Source organism: Manis pentadactyla, chromosome 3 (genome assembly GCF_030020395.1).
Source record: "Manis pentadactyla isolate mManPen7 chromosome 3, mManPen7.hap1, whole genome shotgun sequence".
Classification (NCBI taxonomy): domain Eukaryota; kingdom Metazoa; phylum Chordata; class Mammalia; order Pholidota; family Manidae; genus Manis; species Manis pentadactyla.
The window spans coordinates 170,359,078-170,376,637 of record NC_080021.1 but is presented as its reverse complement, the minus strand read 5'-3'; the positions used below and the strand labels follow the sequence as shown (position 1 = coordinate 170,376,637).

Below are 17,560 nucleotides of genomic sequence, written 5' to 3'. Positions count from 1 at the left end.
CTCAGGGTTGAGAACCACTGTCCCAGTTAATCTCATTCAGTCCAACAGTTTTATGAATCAACATTACTGACATCTACTACATTTCTATCTCTAGCTATTTCTTCTACCATTAGGTGCAGACTTGAATCTCCAAATGACTACTAATAATTCCACATGAATTTAAATCTCAAATTTAACTTAGCCAAAATAATTTTTTATTTCCTACGCTTTCACAAACCTGCCCTTCTGCATCTCAGAAAATGACACTACCATCTACACATTTGTTCAAGGCCTAAAACCTAGGAGTTAATATTAGAGGCCCTCTTTTCCACACACTTTATATACAAACCATCAGTAAATCCTATAGGCCTTCCTAGAAAATACATCCCAATTTTAACCACTTCTCACCACCTCCACCACCATCATCTCAATCCAAGTCAGTTCCATCCCTTGCCTAGCTCTCCACAATGGTCCGCTAGCCTCCCTGTAGCTCAAAATCCTCCAATGGGTTCCCGTCAGATGAGGAAAATAATCCAAACTCTTTGCCAAGGCGACCAGACTCCACATTTTCTGGCTTCATATGTACCTCTCCACCCTCATCTATCACTGTCTTGTACACAAAGACCTTCTTGCTCTACTTGTACCTGGGCCATTGAACATGTATCATCCACCAAATTTTCATGCAGATTATTCCCTCAGTTCACTCAAGTATTTGTTGAAATGTCATCTCATCAAGAAGAGTCTTCCCTAATATATTTATAGCCACTAAAACCCACAAATCTCTGACTCCTTACCCACAGAACATTTCATTTTACACTATATTTGTCTGTTGGGTTTACCTATATGGCAAATACTCTATTTGTATCTGTTTCTATCATCCATTCTCCCCTTCTGTTAGTAACAGAAACCACCTTGGCTCTTTGCAGCCCATTTAAAAGACTAGCTTCTCTTGCCTATGGGCTTTGTGAGTTCTACCAATGAAATATAAGAAGTATTGTTGGAAATCTTAGATTTGTCTACGAAATGTGTTACAAATGCCTTCTTCCAATATGATGTTGCTTATTTAATCTTATTTATAATGTAGCTTTTTTTTGAAAAAAGCACTTACTAATTTTATATATTCAAACTCATCCATCTTCTCCATTATGGCTTACAGATTTTAGTATCAGTTAGAAAGGCCTTCTCTACTCCAAAATTAGAAATATATTTACTCATACTTTCTTCTAAAATTTAATGTTTTCATTTTATAATGCTCAAATCTTTTATCTTTTTTTTTTGATTAGTTGTTTTTGAAAGATTTTTAACAGCCTGAGTACAGGGTATTAATGCCTTACCCAACTATTCTTATGTATCATGCTTTACCTTTTTTTCTCTAGAAGCAAGAATTCAGCATTTGGATATCCAAATGATTCAAGTTAAAGACAAGAAATGTCAATATATAAATCATGTCATAACCTGCTCAAAGGACAGTGAAGGAAAAAGTAAGCTATGCAACATTTTATGCTCTAACATCTCTATTTTTAAAAAGTATGTTGATAAATTTAAAAATCCTTTGAAATGAATATTATCTATAAATTTATCTTAAAGCTTACTTCATAACAAAATAGCATAGATTCACATGTACTGTCCATTCAACTTTTCTGTCTAAAATACTAAGCAAGAAAGGTTGGCCTACAGGTGGATAAAGACAAGTGCCAAATGATTTCCCTCATTTGTGGAGTATAACAATGAAGCAAAACTGAAGGAACAAAATAGCAGCAGACTCAGAGACTCCAAGAAGGAACTAGTGGTTATCAAAGGGGAGGGGTGTGGGAGGGCGGGTGGGGAGGGAGGGAGAAGGGGATTGAGGAGTATTATGTTTAGCACACATGGTGTGGGGGATCACGGAAAAAACAGTGTAGCATAGAGAAGGCAAATAGTGAATCTGTGGCATCTTACTACACTGATGGACAGTGACTGCATTGGGGTATGGGTGGGGACTTGATAATATGGGTAAATGTAGTAACCACATTGTTTTTTCATGTGAAACCTTCATAAGAGTGTATATCAATCATACCTTAATAAAAACTTTAAAAAGAAAACAAAAGAAAGGTTGGCCTAATAAAAAAGTAAAATGGTAGGTTTTCAACATTTATAAAATAACTGAGTTACTTCAACTTTTTAAGTATGACTTACTAATAAAGGACTTAATTCTAGCACAGTGAAAGGGACATAGTGAGAAATCAATAAACATGTGATGAAAAAATCTTTACCTCTCAGTTTATAAATTTTTTACTTGTTTTCTTATTGCTGTTACAGGTAATGATTACTTCACATCTCTTCAATTCCCACCAAACAGAAAGTAACAGCATATTCTTCTTAAGCTGTTTTTTTATCAGAGGCAAGAGAAAAAAGGCAACCAGAGGAAGAGATGCCTCCAGAAACTCTATTCTATTGTTACTAATTCCCATTACAATTTACACCAAGAAATCACTTGGAGGAAAACTTTCTAACTTGAAATTTCTTTAGTTTAAACTTTAGCTATTAATTTTAAACTAAAATTTAAAAACTTACTTAATTTTCATTAGTCATTTAATAACTATTAATAACAGTATGCAACAGTATGCAGATTTCCTTTGCCACCTAAAAATATTCCAATCTATAAGTCATATCTGATTAAAAAAAAAATAAGTTCTTCTACAAGCAATAAAATACCACAAATAGACTGTGATATTGTAGTACATAATTACAGTTTTTTTAGACTTCAGTTATTGAAATGCTGTATGATCTTCAATGTGGATTATCTCTCTCATTACTAAAATGACCCTCTTTATATAAAAAAGAAAAAGTCCACAAAAAACACTAGTTTCCAAATATTCCAGGTATTATTGAAACAGGGAAACTATTGTCAATCATTTTCTTTGTATTTCCCTTCCTTTAAGCAATTCAATATGTATTTTTAAAAAATAAAAACCTTTAAAAATTACTAATCATAAAATTATTTTTTTCTCCCTACACAACTTTCACACAGAATAAAATAATTTAAATTATAAATTAAAAAATTCTACTCATTCTAAGAAAGTTTATTAAACTCTGGCTATGAAAGAGTTAACTAGATGCTAGATTAGGGTCTAAATTATTTTAGAGTGGATTGGCTTTGACTTTCACTCATCAGCTGGCATGGAAATAAATACCAACTTTACAGACATGGACAACCAAAACTCTCTTTTTCACTGGGTACATACTCACAAAGCACCTACTTTAGTGTCTAACAACATAAATAGGTCCTGAATCGACCTCTAACTGGAGGAGTGAATTCAACAAACATATCAAAACTACATCCTACATTTAAAGAAATAACTTGCCTATCAGAACTCAGAGAAAGCAATGCAGAGTTTAATTACAAAATATGCCACAAAGTAGCCACTCAATTATTGAAAAAAATTGCATAAAAAGATCTATTAGAATCGAGCTACTATCAATGGTGAGTATTCTAATTATACAGTATGTTCTCAAATTTAGTAAGTGACTAAACAAGGTTTCAACACACCTAAAAGTCTAACAAAAAATATGACTGCCTGAGAGGGGGCGGAGTCAAGATGGCAGCATGAGTAGAGCAGCAGAAATCTCCTCCCAAAATCATATATATTTTTGAAAATACAACAAATACAACTATTCCTAAAAGAGAGACCAGAAGACACAGGACAACTGCCAGACTACATCTACACCTATGAGAACCCAGCAACTCGTGAAGGGGGTAAGATAAAAGCCGCGGCCTTGCGGGACTTGAGCGCCCCTCACCCCAGCTCTCGGCAGGAGGAGAGGAATCAGAAAGGGGAGGGAGAGGGAGCCCAGGACTGCTAAATACCCAGCCCTAGCCATCCACACTGGAGCGCAGACACACAGTGCGTGGGGTGCTGGATACTAGGGAAACAGAACAGTAAAACCTGCAAGTGGGTCCCTGCAGCCAGCACCCTTGAGACAAAGAAAAGTGAGTGCTCTTTGAAAGACTTGAAGGAACAGGGACCCCACAGCTGGACGGAAACGTGCCGGGACACAGCACAGCAGCTGGGAATCCCAGGGAACTCCAGATGCCCTAACCCCCAGGGCGGCAGCGCAGCTCGGAGGCCCCTCATGGAGATAAACAGCCGCCCGCCCATTTCACCTTTGACGCCGCTCCGCCATAGTGGAGCAGCAGCCTGAGGATGGCTACGCCTACATCAGCAGGGCAGAGATTCTTTCACAATGGCCAGGCAAGAATCAGAGACCCCGTATGCACGCAGCTGCCCAGAATGAGCAACTAGGGATAGCCATTCTCCCAGGAGAGGAAGGTCACAAACCAGCAAGAAGGGACATTCTCCCAGCCAACACATGTGCCAGCTCCCCACAACCACCTCTATCACCATGAAAAGGCAGAAGAATTTGATACAGACCAGACTAAACCAGACATCCTCCCCTGAGAAGGAATCTGGGGAGATACACCTAACCAATCTCCCTGAAAAAGAATTCAAAATAAAGGTTATAACCATGCTGATGAAACTGCAGAGAAATATGCAAGAGCTAAGGGATGAAGTCCAGAACAAGATTACAGAAATGAAACAATCTCTAGAAGGATTTACAAGCAGAATGGATAAGATGCAAGAGGCCATTGATGGAATAGAAACCAGAGAACAGGAACGCATAGAAGCTGACACAGAGAGAGAGAAAAGGATCTCCAGGAATGAAACAATATTAAGAGAACTGTGTGACTAATACAAAACGAACAATATCCGCATTATAGGGGTACCAGAAGAAGAAGAGAGAGAAAAAGGGACAGAAAATGTATTTGAAGAAATAATTGCTGAAAAATTCCCCAAACTGGGGGAGGAAATAATCGTTCACACCATGGAAGTACACAGAACTCCCAACAGAAGGGACCCAAGGAGGACAACACCAAGACACATAATAATTAAAATGACAAAGATCAAGGACAAGGACAGAGTTTTAAAGGCACCTAGAGAGAGGAAAAAGGTCACCTACAAAGGAAAACCCATCAGGCAATCATCAGACCTCTCAACAGAAACCTTACAGGCCAGAAGACAATGGCAAGATACATTTAATGCAATGAACAGAAGGGCCTTGAACCAAGAATACTAAATACAGTACGATTATCATTTAAATATGAAGGAGGGATAAAAAAATTCCCAGACAAGCAAAAGTTCAGGGAATTTGCCTCCCACAAACCACCTCTACAGGGTATTTTAGAGGGATTGCTCTAGATGGGAGCACTGCTAAGGCTAAACAGATGTCACCAGAGAAAATAAAATTACAGCAAAGAAAGCAGACCAACCAAATACTAACTAAAGGCAAAAAATAATATCAACTACCCACAAAAGCAGCTAAAGGAAACACAAAAGAGCATAGAATAAAATATCCAACATATAAAGAATGGAGGAGGAGGAATACGAAGCGAGAGAAATAAAGAATCACCAGACAGTGTCTATAATAGCTCAATAAGCAAATTAAGTTAGGCAGTAAGATCCTAAAGAAGCTAACCTTGAATCTTTGGTAAACACAAATCTAAAGCCTGCAATGGCAATAAGTACATATCTTTCAATAATCACCCTAAATGTAAATGGACTGAATGCACCAATCAAAAGACAAAGAGTAATAGAATGAATAAAAAAGCAAGACCCATCTATATGCTACTTACAAGAGACCCACCTCAAATCCAAAGACATGCACAGACTAAAAGTCAAGGGATGGAAAAAGATACTTCATGCAAACAATAGGGAGAAAAAGCAGGTATTGCAGTACTAGTATCAGACAAAATAGACTTCAAAACAAAGAAAGTAACAAGAGATAAAGAAGGACATTACATAATGATAAAGGGCTCAGTCCAACAAGAGGATATAACCATTATAAATATATATGCACCCAATACAGAGGCACTAGCATATGTGAAACAAATACTAACAGAACTAAAGGAGGAAATAGAATGCAATGCACTCATTTTAGGAGACTTCAACACACCACTCACTCCAAAGGACAGATCCACCAGACAGAAAATAAGTAAGGACACAGAGGCACTGAACAACACACTAGAAGAGATGGACCTAATAGACACCTATAGAACTCTACATCCAAAAGCAACAGGATACACATTCTTCTCAAGTGCACATGGAACATTCTCCATAATAGATCACATACTAGGCCACAAAAAGAGCCTCAGTAAATTCAAAAAGATTGAAATTCTACCAACCAACTTTTCAGACCACAAAGGTATAAAACTAGAACTAAATTGTACAAATAAAGCAAAAAGGCCCACAAACACATGGAGGCTTAACAACATGCTCCTAAATAATCAATGGATCAATGACCAAATTAAAATAGAGATCACGCAACATATGGAAACAAATGACAACAACACAAAGCCCCAAATTCTGTGGGACATAGCTAAAGCAGTATTAAAAGGAAAGTATATAGCAATACAGGCATATTTAAAGAAGGAAGAACAATCCCAAATGAATAGTCTAATGTCACAATTATCGAAATTGGAAAAAGAAGAACAAATGAGGCCTAAAGTCAGCAGAAGGAGGGACATAATAAAGATCAGAGAAGAAATAAATAAAATTGACAACAATAAAACACTAGAAAAAAATCAATGAAACCAAGAGCTGGTTCTTTGAGAAAATAAACAAAATAGATAAGCCTATAGCCAGACTTATTAAGAGAAAAAGAGAATCAACACACATCAACAGAATCAGAAATGAGAAAGGAAAAACCACGATGGACCCCATAGAAATAAAAAGAATTATTAGAGAATACTATGAAAACCTATATGCTAAGAAGCTGGAAAACCTAGAAGAAATGGACAACTTCTTAGAAAAATACAACCTTCCAAGACTGACCAAGGAAGAAACACAAAATCTAAACAAACCAATTATCAGCAAAGAAATTGAAGCAGTAATCAAAAAACTACCCAGGAACAAAACCCCCGGGCCAGATGGATTTACCTCAGAATTTTATCAGACATACAGAGAAGACATAATACCCATTCTCCTTAAAGTTTTCTAAAAAATAGAAGAGGAGGGAATACTCCCAAACTCATTCTATGAAGCCAAAATTTCCCTAATACCAAAACCAGGAAAAGACCCCACCAAAAAAGAAAATTACAGACCAATATCCCTGATGAATGTAGATGCAAAAATACTCAACAAAATTTTAGCAAACTGAATTCAAAAATACATCAAAAGGATCATACACCATGACCCAGTGGGATTCACCCCAGGGATGCAAGGATGGTACAACATTTGAAAATCCATCAACATCATCCACCACATAAACAAAAAGAAAGACAAAAGCCACATGATCATCTCCATAGATGCTGAAAAAACATTCGACAAAGTTCAATATCCATTCATGATAAAAACTCTCAGCAAAATGGGTATACAGGGCAAGTACCTCAACATAATAAAGGCCATATATAATAAGCCCACAGCCAACATCATACTGAACAGCGAGAAGCTGAAATATTTTCCTCTGAGATCGGGAATAAGACAGGGATGCCCACTCTCCCCACTGTTATTCAACATAGTACTGGAGGTCCTAGTCACAGCAATTAGACAAAACAAAGAAATACTACCAATCCAAACTGGTAAAGAAGAAGTTAAACTGTCACTATTTGCAGATGACATGATATTGTTCATAAAAAACCCTAAAGACTCCACTCCAAAACTACCAGCACTGATATCAGAATACAGCAAAGTTGCAGGATATAAAATTAACACACAGAAATCTGTGGCTTTCCTATACACTAACAATGAACTAAAAGAAAGAGAAATCAGGAAAACAATTCCATTCACAATTGCATCAAAAAGAATAAAATACCTAGGAATAAACCTAACCAAGGAAGTGAAAGACCTATACCCTGAAAACTATTAAGACACTTCTAAGAGAAATTAAAGAGGACACTAGCAAATGGAAACTCATCCCATGCTCTTGGCTAGGAAGAATTAATATTGTCAAAATGGCCATCCTTCCCAAAGCAATATACAGATTCGATGCAATCCCTATCAAATTACCAACAACATTCTTCAACAAACTGGAACAAATAGTTCAAAAATTCATATGGAACCCCAAAAGACCCCAAATAGCCAGAGCAATCCTAAGAAGGAAGAATAAAGTGGGTGGGGATCTCGCTCCCCAACTTCAAGCTCTACTTCAAAGCCACAGTAATCAAGACAATTTGGTACTGGCACAAGAACAGAGCCACAGACCAGTGGAACAGAACAGAGACTCCAGACATTAACCCAAATATATATGGTCAATTAATATATGATAAAGGAGCCATGGACGTACAGTGGGGAAATGACAGTCTGTTCAACAGATGGTGCTGGCAAAACTGGACAGCTACATGTAAGAGAATGAAACTGGATCACTGTCTAACCCCATACACAAAAGTAAATTTGAAATCGATCAAAGACCTGAATGTAAGTCATGAAACCATAAAACTCCTAGAAAAAAACATATAGGCAAAACTCTCTTGGACATAAACATGAGCAACATCTTCATGAACATATCTCCCCGGGCAAGGGAAACAAAAGCAAAAATGAACAATTGGGACTATATCAAGCTGAAAAGCTTCTGTACACCAAAGGACACCACTAACAGAAAAAAAGGCATCCTACAGTAAGGGAGAATATATTCATAAATGACAGATCCCATAAAGGGTTGACATCCAAAATATATAAAGAGCTCACGCACCTCAACAAACAATTAGCAAATAATCCTATTACAAAATGGGCAGAGGAGCTGAACACAGTTCTCTAAAGAAGAAATTCAGATGGCCAACAGACACATGAAAAGATGCTCCACATCACTAGTCATCAGAAATATGCAAATTAAAACCACAATGAGATATCACCTCACATCAGTAAGGATCGCTACAATTCAAAAGACAAACAACAACAAATGTTGGCAAGGTTGTGGAGAAAGAGGAACCCTCCTACACTGCTGGTGGGAATGTAAATTAGTTCAACCATTGTGGAAAGCAGTATGGAGGTTCCTCAAAAAGCTCAAAATAGACATACCATTTGAGCCAGGAATTACACTTCTAGGAATTTACCCTTAGAATGCAGCAGCCCAGTGTGAAAAAGACAGATGCACCCCTATGTTTATCGCAGCCCTATTTACAATAGCCAAGAAATGGAACCAACCTATGTGTCCATCATTAGATGAACGGATAAAGAAGAGGTGGTACATATATACAATGGAGTATTTCTCAGCCATAAGAAGAAAACAAATCCTACCATTTGCAACAACATGGATGGAGCTAGAGGGTATAGGCTCAGTGTAATAAGCCAGGTGGAGAAAGACAAGTATCAAATGATTTCACTCATATGTAGAGTATAAGAACAAAGAAAAACTGAAGGAACAAAACAACAGCAGAATCACAGAAACCAAGAATGGACTAACAGTTACCAAAGGGAAAGAGACTAGGGAGAATAGGTGGGAAGGGAGGGATAAGGGCAGGGAAAAAGAAAGAGGGCATTACGATTAGCATGTATAGTATGTGCGGTGGTCATGGGAAGGGCTGTGCAACAAAGTGAAGACAAGTAGTGATTCTACAGCATCTTACTACACTGATGGACAGTGACTGTAATGGGGTGGGGGGGGACTTGGTGAAGGGGAGAGCCTAGTAAACATAATGGTCTTCATGTAATTGTAGATGATAACAAAATAAAAAATATATATATGACTGGCTGAGTTCTCTGGTCACATACTCCTCATTCCAACATCACATACTTCATGAGTTTCATTCTTAAAGTTGGAATAATGAACATATATTCCATTTAAATGCCCTAAATATTTTACCAGAAATTGGTGTATAGATGTAGTAAATATTTGATTGCTACTAAAAAAGGAAGTAAACTTTGAGGTATACATACTTATATCACATATAAATATATATGTGTGGGAATATATTAAATATGTATGTACATTACTTTTAATCATCTAGTACTCTACAAGTGGGAATAAATGTGCACATACACATACTCATAGCATTCTGAACTGCAAATAGAACACATTCTTAAAATACATAATCAAAATTAAGAGTATGGTGAAGTTAGGTTCTAGATCAATGAATAAGACATAAATATCATGGACTTAATAATTGCCCTTTGAAACACCGTTGAAAGTTCCTTCGGAAAAACTACATTTGGAAGGTAATGTCATATTGTCAAAAGTCCAATACCGATAGCTTTTCTCTCACAGTGAAATTAGTCACATTTTCTTCAGCTAAGCATTATATGTTGCTTGCTAATCTGGAGTCATGTGAATAAAAGTTTTTATACAATCGAATAAAATAGCATGAGATGCTCATATTAAGAGAAACACTTGGAAATTGGTTTTCGATTACGTGCTTATTCTGAGCCATTCCAGTGGAAGGGAATGGTATATGGAATCACTCAAACTTTCTTTTTTTCCACCAAGTACATATAGCTGAATTCCTGTTAAGTTAAATGTGGGGTGTTGGGGGAAACTAACCTAAATGAAGCTACAACTTAGGATCAGAGACAAACTATAACTAGCAGGGTTCTCTCTCCCAAACTGTACATTTCACCAATTACTGTCTTGTTAAATTTAGTAGATCCCAACAATATTTTCTTTAAAGAATAGAATTTAAAAGAAAGTATCAGAGTTCCTGACACCATAAATCCTTTTCTGAACTTCCATGTATATGTATTTACTAGGTTGAAAAGTAACATGAATTCCTTTTGGGTTGCAATCTTTAAAAGTTTGAAAAAACACAGGGTTAATGCTATAGTTCTTGGGTTATGATTTCTAGCTGAGTAAGTAAATGGAAGAACAAATAAAAAAAGATGTAAAATCGAATGTTTAATTACAAAACAACTGGAAGTTCAATTATTTCTCCCAAGTTTCCCCAAGAGCAGGAATATGGTCTGACTAAATTTTCTGGTATGGGACATGCCAATCTCATCTCAAACTACTAGAATGCCTAAGATCATCAAATAGTATCAATATCACAAAATTTTCAAGAGTCATTGCTCTAGGCTAATTATGACCATTTCAGTCAGTTCTTACATCTGCCTAGAGTACTTCAATAATCTGCCTAATCCATGAATGTGTCACACAGGCCAACACCATGTTTGAAGACACATTTTTTAAATATAACAGTGAATTGATTTGGAAGAGGTGGATCATTGGGCTGTTTTCCACAGACTGATGTCCTTAATCAAATCAGTCAAAAAAAATATCTCAGCTCCTTCGCCAGCTAAGGGTAGAACTATGAGAAATATAGAGGGGTAGGATAGAGAGTATAGAAAATATGAGCAAATAACATCATAGGTTAGGACTCATTATCAAATAACACTGGCCTTTATTATGGGTTCACATCTTTAAACCATCCAAGAGGTGAGAAATGCAGATGACAAAAAGCTTTAGTTCACTGGTGTCTTTATCCTTTGCTCCTTACCAAGTGAATAAAAAATGGGTAATGAAAAAGGAGGGAACCACATATCTCCCCAACTTGTTTAAGCAGAAGCATATTAAATTTGAACAAAATTGTCTTTTTTACGGCCTTGCTTGACTCAATCAGCAAGGACCTATAAGAGGGGCAAAAGAATCCAATAGAACTAAGAGAAAGAAAGAACTTTCATTAATCTAAACTGATGACACTATTTATAGAGTTACAGGTATTTAGCAGCACCTAACTGGGTTCTACGGTGAGGACAGAGTGACTCAAATCTATTGTTGAGTGAATCCCCAACATTCAATCTCCTAACTCGGTAGAAAGGTTCTGGTAAAATGAGAGAAGAGATAGTGCTTCTTATAAGGATGCAAAACTAAAGGAAAATCCAATCTCTCTGAACACTAGTACAGTCAAGCCATCTTTAGTAAACACAAACTCTACACACAACAGAAAAGTAATATTAACGTAATTGATTTAGTAAGTGCTTTTCACTGGCAAGATGGTAAGAAAATGAGATTTCGCTCTCAGGGACTATGGAATTAGTATACTTGGTTAATAAATAGGTAACAAGCATCATCTATTATGTGTGAAAGTTCCTGGCTCTAGACATCCTAAAAATCACTGGACTGTGTTTACAACTTAAGTTTGACTTAAGCCAACTCAGGAACCAGGGCAAGTGTGGGTCTGAAACACCAAATCAGCCTCTTTCATCGACGGATTTTATTTTAGTAAGTGTTCAAACTTTCCTGTTCAACACTGCAACTGTGGACTGCACTGCATTCCTCTGCACCAAGTACCACTAGAGTCACGACTGAGCACTTGGGCTTTTGCGGGGTGAGGGGTGCGACTGCGCGTTTTGGTGGTGTCCAAGTTGAAGAAAACCAAACCCAGGTCGCCGAGGTGAACCCCGACCGCCGGTGTCAGGAGAGGGACAGGAGCCCGAGGTCGGGGCGCCAGGCGCTGCCGCGTCCTAACAGCACCGAACACCGGCCGGGGTGGGTGTGGACGCCGGGCGAAATTGGCTGGGGCCCAAACCCGCGCACCACGCGGGCGAAGGCAGAGAGAGAGAGGGGCGTGCCTCCCCACGGCCCCGGCCCCGCCGTGGAGGGAAAAAGGCCAGCGGCCCCTCGATACCTGACACAGAGCCAGCTCCTCCTTTACGCTGCTCAGTTCTTCCTCCAGCAGCTGCGTCCGGGTCACCATCGCCTCCTCTACCGAGATGCCCTCTATCCGCCTGGCCCCCGAAGGCGCACTGAGGAGGGGAGCCCGAGCCGGAGGTGCCCCCACTGGCCCTCTCCGGCCGCCTGACCCTTCTTCGCCCCGCCACGATATATCACTTTTGTCCACGACGCCCTCCCGCTCTGCACCCGCAAGAACTGAGGGCTCGCTGCGCACTGCATGTACCACAGCTCCCCACCCAACACACGGGGACCAAGGCCCCAGCTGTCGCGCTGAAGGTGGAGGGAGCGGCGAGGGCGGCGAGTGCGCCGCCATGGCCGCGCCCGCTATAACGGGTCAAGTTCTCCCTTTGAAACTCCACCTCCCTTTCCCCATCCAGGAAAGCCCGAAGCTCCAGTACGCGCATGCGCGAGCCTTTTCCCGCCTAGACGCGCGGGGTCTCCCTCTCGCGGGTCCTGCCGGGCTTCCCGCAGGCCGCGCGCCTGACGCAAGCGTGAGGCTGCGCACGCGCTTCAGGCAAAGGGGTTAGGCCGGGGCGTCCCGCTCGCTAGCCCGGCGTGCTCTGCTTGAGTCTGTGTCCCACAGCTCCACGACTTCCCGCCCACCCAAACCCCAACCGCCACTTAGCGCCTAGCTTACATCCACCTCTTAAAGCCATCCTGACAAGCCCCAAATAATCCCAAACTGTGAATTCCTCCGCCTTCAAGGACCCTGCCAACTCGTTTGTCACGTTTCATTGACCGCCCTGAGTGTTAAGTTTAGTTCCACGGCTAATCTCTGCAGCACTGTTGTAAGCTCCTTGAGGATCAGGGAGTAAGTTTTACACTTAAGTGTTTTATTCACACTCTTTAGCAAAACCGCTTTATGTACAGCTGACATCCAGCTGACTGATGTCAAGGAGACGTGGAAAGCCTTGTGCTGAGCTGGGACTATCAGGCATGTTTCCCATTTGAATTATGATCGGTCGTGCACACTTTGTCTTTTGTTTTGCAAGAGTCATGATTTCCTTTGAGTTTTTATTTCAGCTTTTTAAGGCAGTTGGCTGAATGTGAACGAATGTGACCCACACTGCACTACACTTTGAGTCCTTGGACCAATTTGAAATCAGCAATTTGGAGTTTGGTTAAAAAAACAAGACCAACTTCATTCACTCTCTCTTTATCCTTTTTTTCTTCCTTCCTGCTTTCCTTATAAACTTTGAATAAACAATAACCTCTTTCTTTATCATTATAACAAGTCCTACTTAGGAAGAAGTTAGCAAGGAGATGCACTTTCAGCTAGCACTAGAGTACTACCAAAAGTCAGATCACTCTTTTATGCAAGAAGGGTATTCCAGAATACTTGGACAGTTGAGCTTGGGGCAGGGATAGGAGGCAATCACCATACTGCTCTGGTGACCTTTTCATTTAATCAAAATTACCACTTTGTGCCCAAATCTAATCAGCATGTCAAAAGCCACCCCACCAATTAGAATCCTGATAAGGCAGAATTAATGGGCTTCCTTCTCACTAGTGGTGAATGCCTCACAAAATGTATAAAAGGATTACATTAGAAAAAGTACATATAAGCTTGTCTTAAAGATAGCTACTGGGGGAAGGACAGATAAAAGTAGCTACCATATTGAACAATTACTGTATGCTGAGTCCAGTGCTACTTTTCATATATGTACTTGAATACAATTCTTATGTCACAGTAATATAGATTTTACTGGTGAGAAAACTGAGACTTGAGAGATTACTGTACCTCACCTGAGGTACCACATCTGGTACTAGAAAAGCTAGAATACTGATGTACTTAATTCTAAAACCTTTGCCTTTAATCTCTGCCTTTACTGCATATCTGTCACCTGAAATACAGCATTTGGTCTGATAGCATGTGAGATTTCACTGAGCTTAAGACTGGGAATTCTAATTACATAATTCACATGCTTGGAACAAAATCAGTATGAATGCATGTTTTTAATGACTTTGTTATTCACTCAAAAGGGCATCATTTCATCTGATTATAAAAAGAATCTTTTGAAAAGCAATGATATCTCTTCATAATATGTATGATTGGTAAAGATCCATGTTTACTCAAAAAGGATAATATTCTTTATCTATAATTAGGTAGACAATTTTTTAAATTTTCTTTTTCTGTGGTAAAATACACATAACATAAAATTTACCATTATAGCCATTTAAAGTGGTACAAATAAAGAACAATTCAGCATTCATTAAGTATGATCACAATGTTAGGCAACCATCACCACTATCTAGTTCCAGAACATTCTCACCACCCCAAACCATAAGCAGTCACTCTTCATTTCCACTACCAACACCTCCCTGCTACTCCACCCAAGCCAGGTAACCACCCTCATCTGCTTTCTGTCTCTATGGATTTGCCTATTCTAAGTATTTCATATAAATGGAACCATACAATATGTGGCCTTTTACATTTGGTTCTTTCACTTAGCATAGTGTTTTCAAGTTTCATCCATTTTGAAGCATGTATTAGTATTTCATTATTTTTATAGCTGAGTAATATTCCATTAAGTGGATCTACCACCTTTTGTTTATTCACTCATCCATTGATGAGCATCTGGGTTGTTTTCACCTTTTGCCTATTGTAAATAAAGCTGTTATGAAATTTCACATATAGGTTATTGTTTGAACATCTAATTTTCAAATATTCTGTGTATATACCTAGGAGTGGAATTGCTGGGTCTTATGGTAATTCAAAGGAGTGGTTAAAATGAGGAACCATTAAACTGTTTCCGCAGCAGCTGCACCATTTTACAGCCCCACCAACAATGTATGAGTGTTCTATTTTCTCACATCCTTGCTTGTTATTTTCCTTTTTTTTTTTAATGGCCATATTTGTGGATATGAAGGGGTATTTATTTCATGGTTTTGATTTGCATTTCCCTAATGACTAACAATACTGATCATCTTTTCATGTGCTTGTTGGACATTTGTTTATCTTTGGAGAAATGACAATTCAAATTCTTTGTCCATTTTTATTGGGTTGTTTGTCCTGTTGTTGAGTTGTAAGGGTTCTTCACTAGCAGCCAATTTTTAAGAATAGAAACTTGCACATTTTCAGAAGAATACATAGGGAGTTATTGTATTAGTTATTTGTTAAAATGGCAGAAATATGTGAAGCACTTAATATTAACAGATGTAACTCAGAAAAATAAAGATCTGCAATACTTCCTGAGTAAGAATGTTCAAAACAATCAACAGTGTTTCTCCTGTGCAATTATTTGTTCAAACATTTAAAAGTGATGATACTTGTTCTGCAGAAATACATATAAAATCTGCTGAGGATGAAGTATATTAGAATATAGAACCACATAATTCTCTCCATATCATATTTTATGGTTGAAATACTAAGGAAAATGAAAGAAATGTGAAAATTAATATGGTATTTAAATCACATCTCACTTTAATTTTAGAAATTTATTTATAACTTTTATCTAAAAAGAGGAAAATGTATTAGCAGTTTCTCAGCCTTTATGTTCTTTTATTTCCAGGAAGAATGACATATTTTAAGATATGTTTATTTCTCCTTTCCCAGTTTGGTGTCATCTTTATTTGGTCAGCAGGATTTAATTGTAAAATTTTAAACCACTATTAGGCATTAGAAAGACCTGAAACATTGTAGATTTCTTTCATAACATTGTTAAATTTATCTCAATTTTTAGTGTTTTGCCTATCCTAGGCATTTAAACCAAGAATAGTCTGCAGCCTATTCCTTCAACATTAAAAGAGAAAACCAAAAACTAGAATGTACCCATGTGATACTTGAATTAGCAGCAGACATGTCAGTCTAGTGTGGACAAGTTGCAATCCAGAAGTTAGTCAGTAAAAGAATTGTTATGTGCTTATAATGACTACAATTTTATATGAGCAATTCCTGGCCACTTTTGATCCCCTGATCAGTCCGGAGAACACTCTAGATGGAAATCATAGATATCCCAGTATAACATCATCAGTTCCAGTTGTCCCATGTGATTTCCACACAGTTCAAAAATGGTGACCTTACAGAGCTATGACAACAGAATTTTGTTTTCCACTTTCATCTTCAACGATTATGTAACATCCCAAAATTGTTTAAATAATTGTCTTTTTCCCCTAATGGTACACCTTTCTAAATTATCACCATCGAATCCTAATTCCAAGTATGGGTATCATTCTGAGGAAAAAATATACTTGTATGCTTTAGGTTTGAGTAACTTTTATCAGTTTACCTAGTTTAGCAAAGTATGGAATACAATCCAAAGTTCCCTGAGGAGTTCAGCAGACTCAATACACAGGGTCACATAGTTTCAGCTCTTTTTTTTGAACACAAAACCAGAGTGAGATAACCCTCTACTTTTTCCAGCCTTTTCATCCACATTTCATTTTCCTCCTCCCTAGTAGATGGGATAAGAAGACCCATGGTCCTGAGTATTTTACATGAATATTTTTACACTTAAGGCAATATTGCAAAAGTACTCCAGCTCTTCCATTTATTTTGCTCCTCTACTTTCACTCCAAACGTGAAGGCCTTCTTCCATTGCCAGTGACCTAGTTTAACATCTTTGTCTGAATGATGCTTACCTATTCCGTTACAGTGGTCATACGCTATTACAGCGTGCATGCATACACACACACACACACTGACCTTTTGCCTTTGTGATATTTTGATTTATAATAAGAAATATATATTTGGTCTTTGTCCCTATCCCATTGCTGGCACACAGCTCCTAAAACCCTTGGAACATACTAAATGATGAGAGTTTAAAGGTGACTTTTGTGAAGCCTTTAAGGATGGATTTGATTAGAGGGTTGGAACTTTCAGACTTATATATATTCTCTCCTTGCTTTGTAAGGTCAGAGTCCCGGCAGGAAGTTGATGGCAACTCATATTGAGAGATTTGAGGAACAGTTAAAACAAGACTAATTACAAAGGTAAGGGTAGGAT

At 38.2% G+C, this 17,560-nt stretch overlaps 1 protein-coding gene across 4 annotated transcripts in view; it reads right to left on the bottom strand.

Annotated features, from left to right (window-relative positions):
- The window catches only part of CNTLN (centlein), a 305,405-nt gene extending 292,411 nt beyond the window's left edge, over positions 1 to 12,994 (bottom strand). For 3 of the 4 annotated variants that reach the window (XM_057498718.1, XM_057498720.1, XM_057498721.1), the window contains exon 1: positions 12,569 to 12,994. In XM_057498718.1, the coding sequence (XP_057354701.1) occupies positions 12,569 to 12,928 (360 nt within the window). In that variant the 5' untranslated portion in view covers positions 12,929 to 12,994. The remainder of the gene's footprint in view (positions 1 to 12,568) is intronic. The other variant, XM_057498722.1, reaches the window with a different exon arrangement.
- Between the last annotated feature and the right edge of the window lie 4,566 nt (positions 12,995 to 17,560).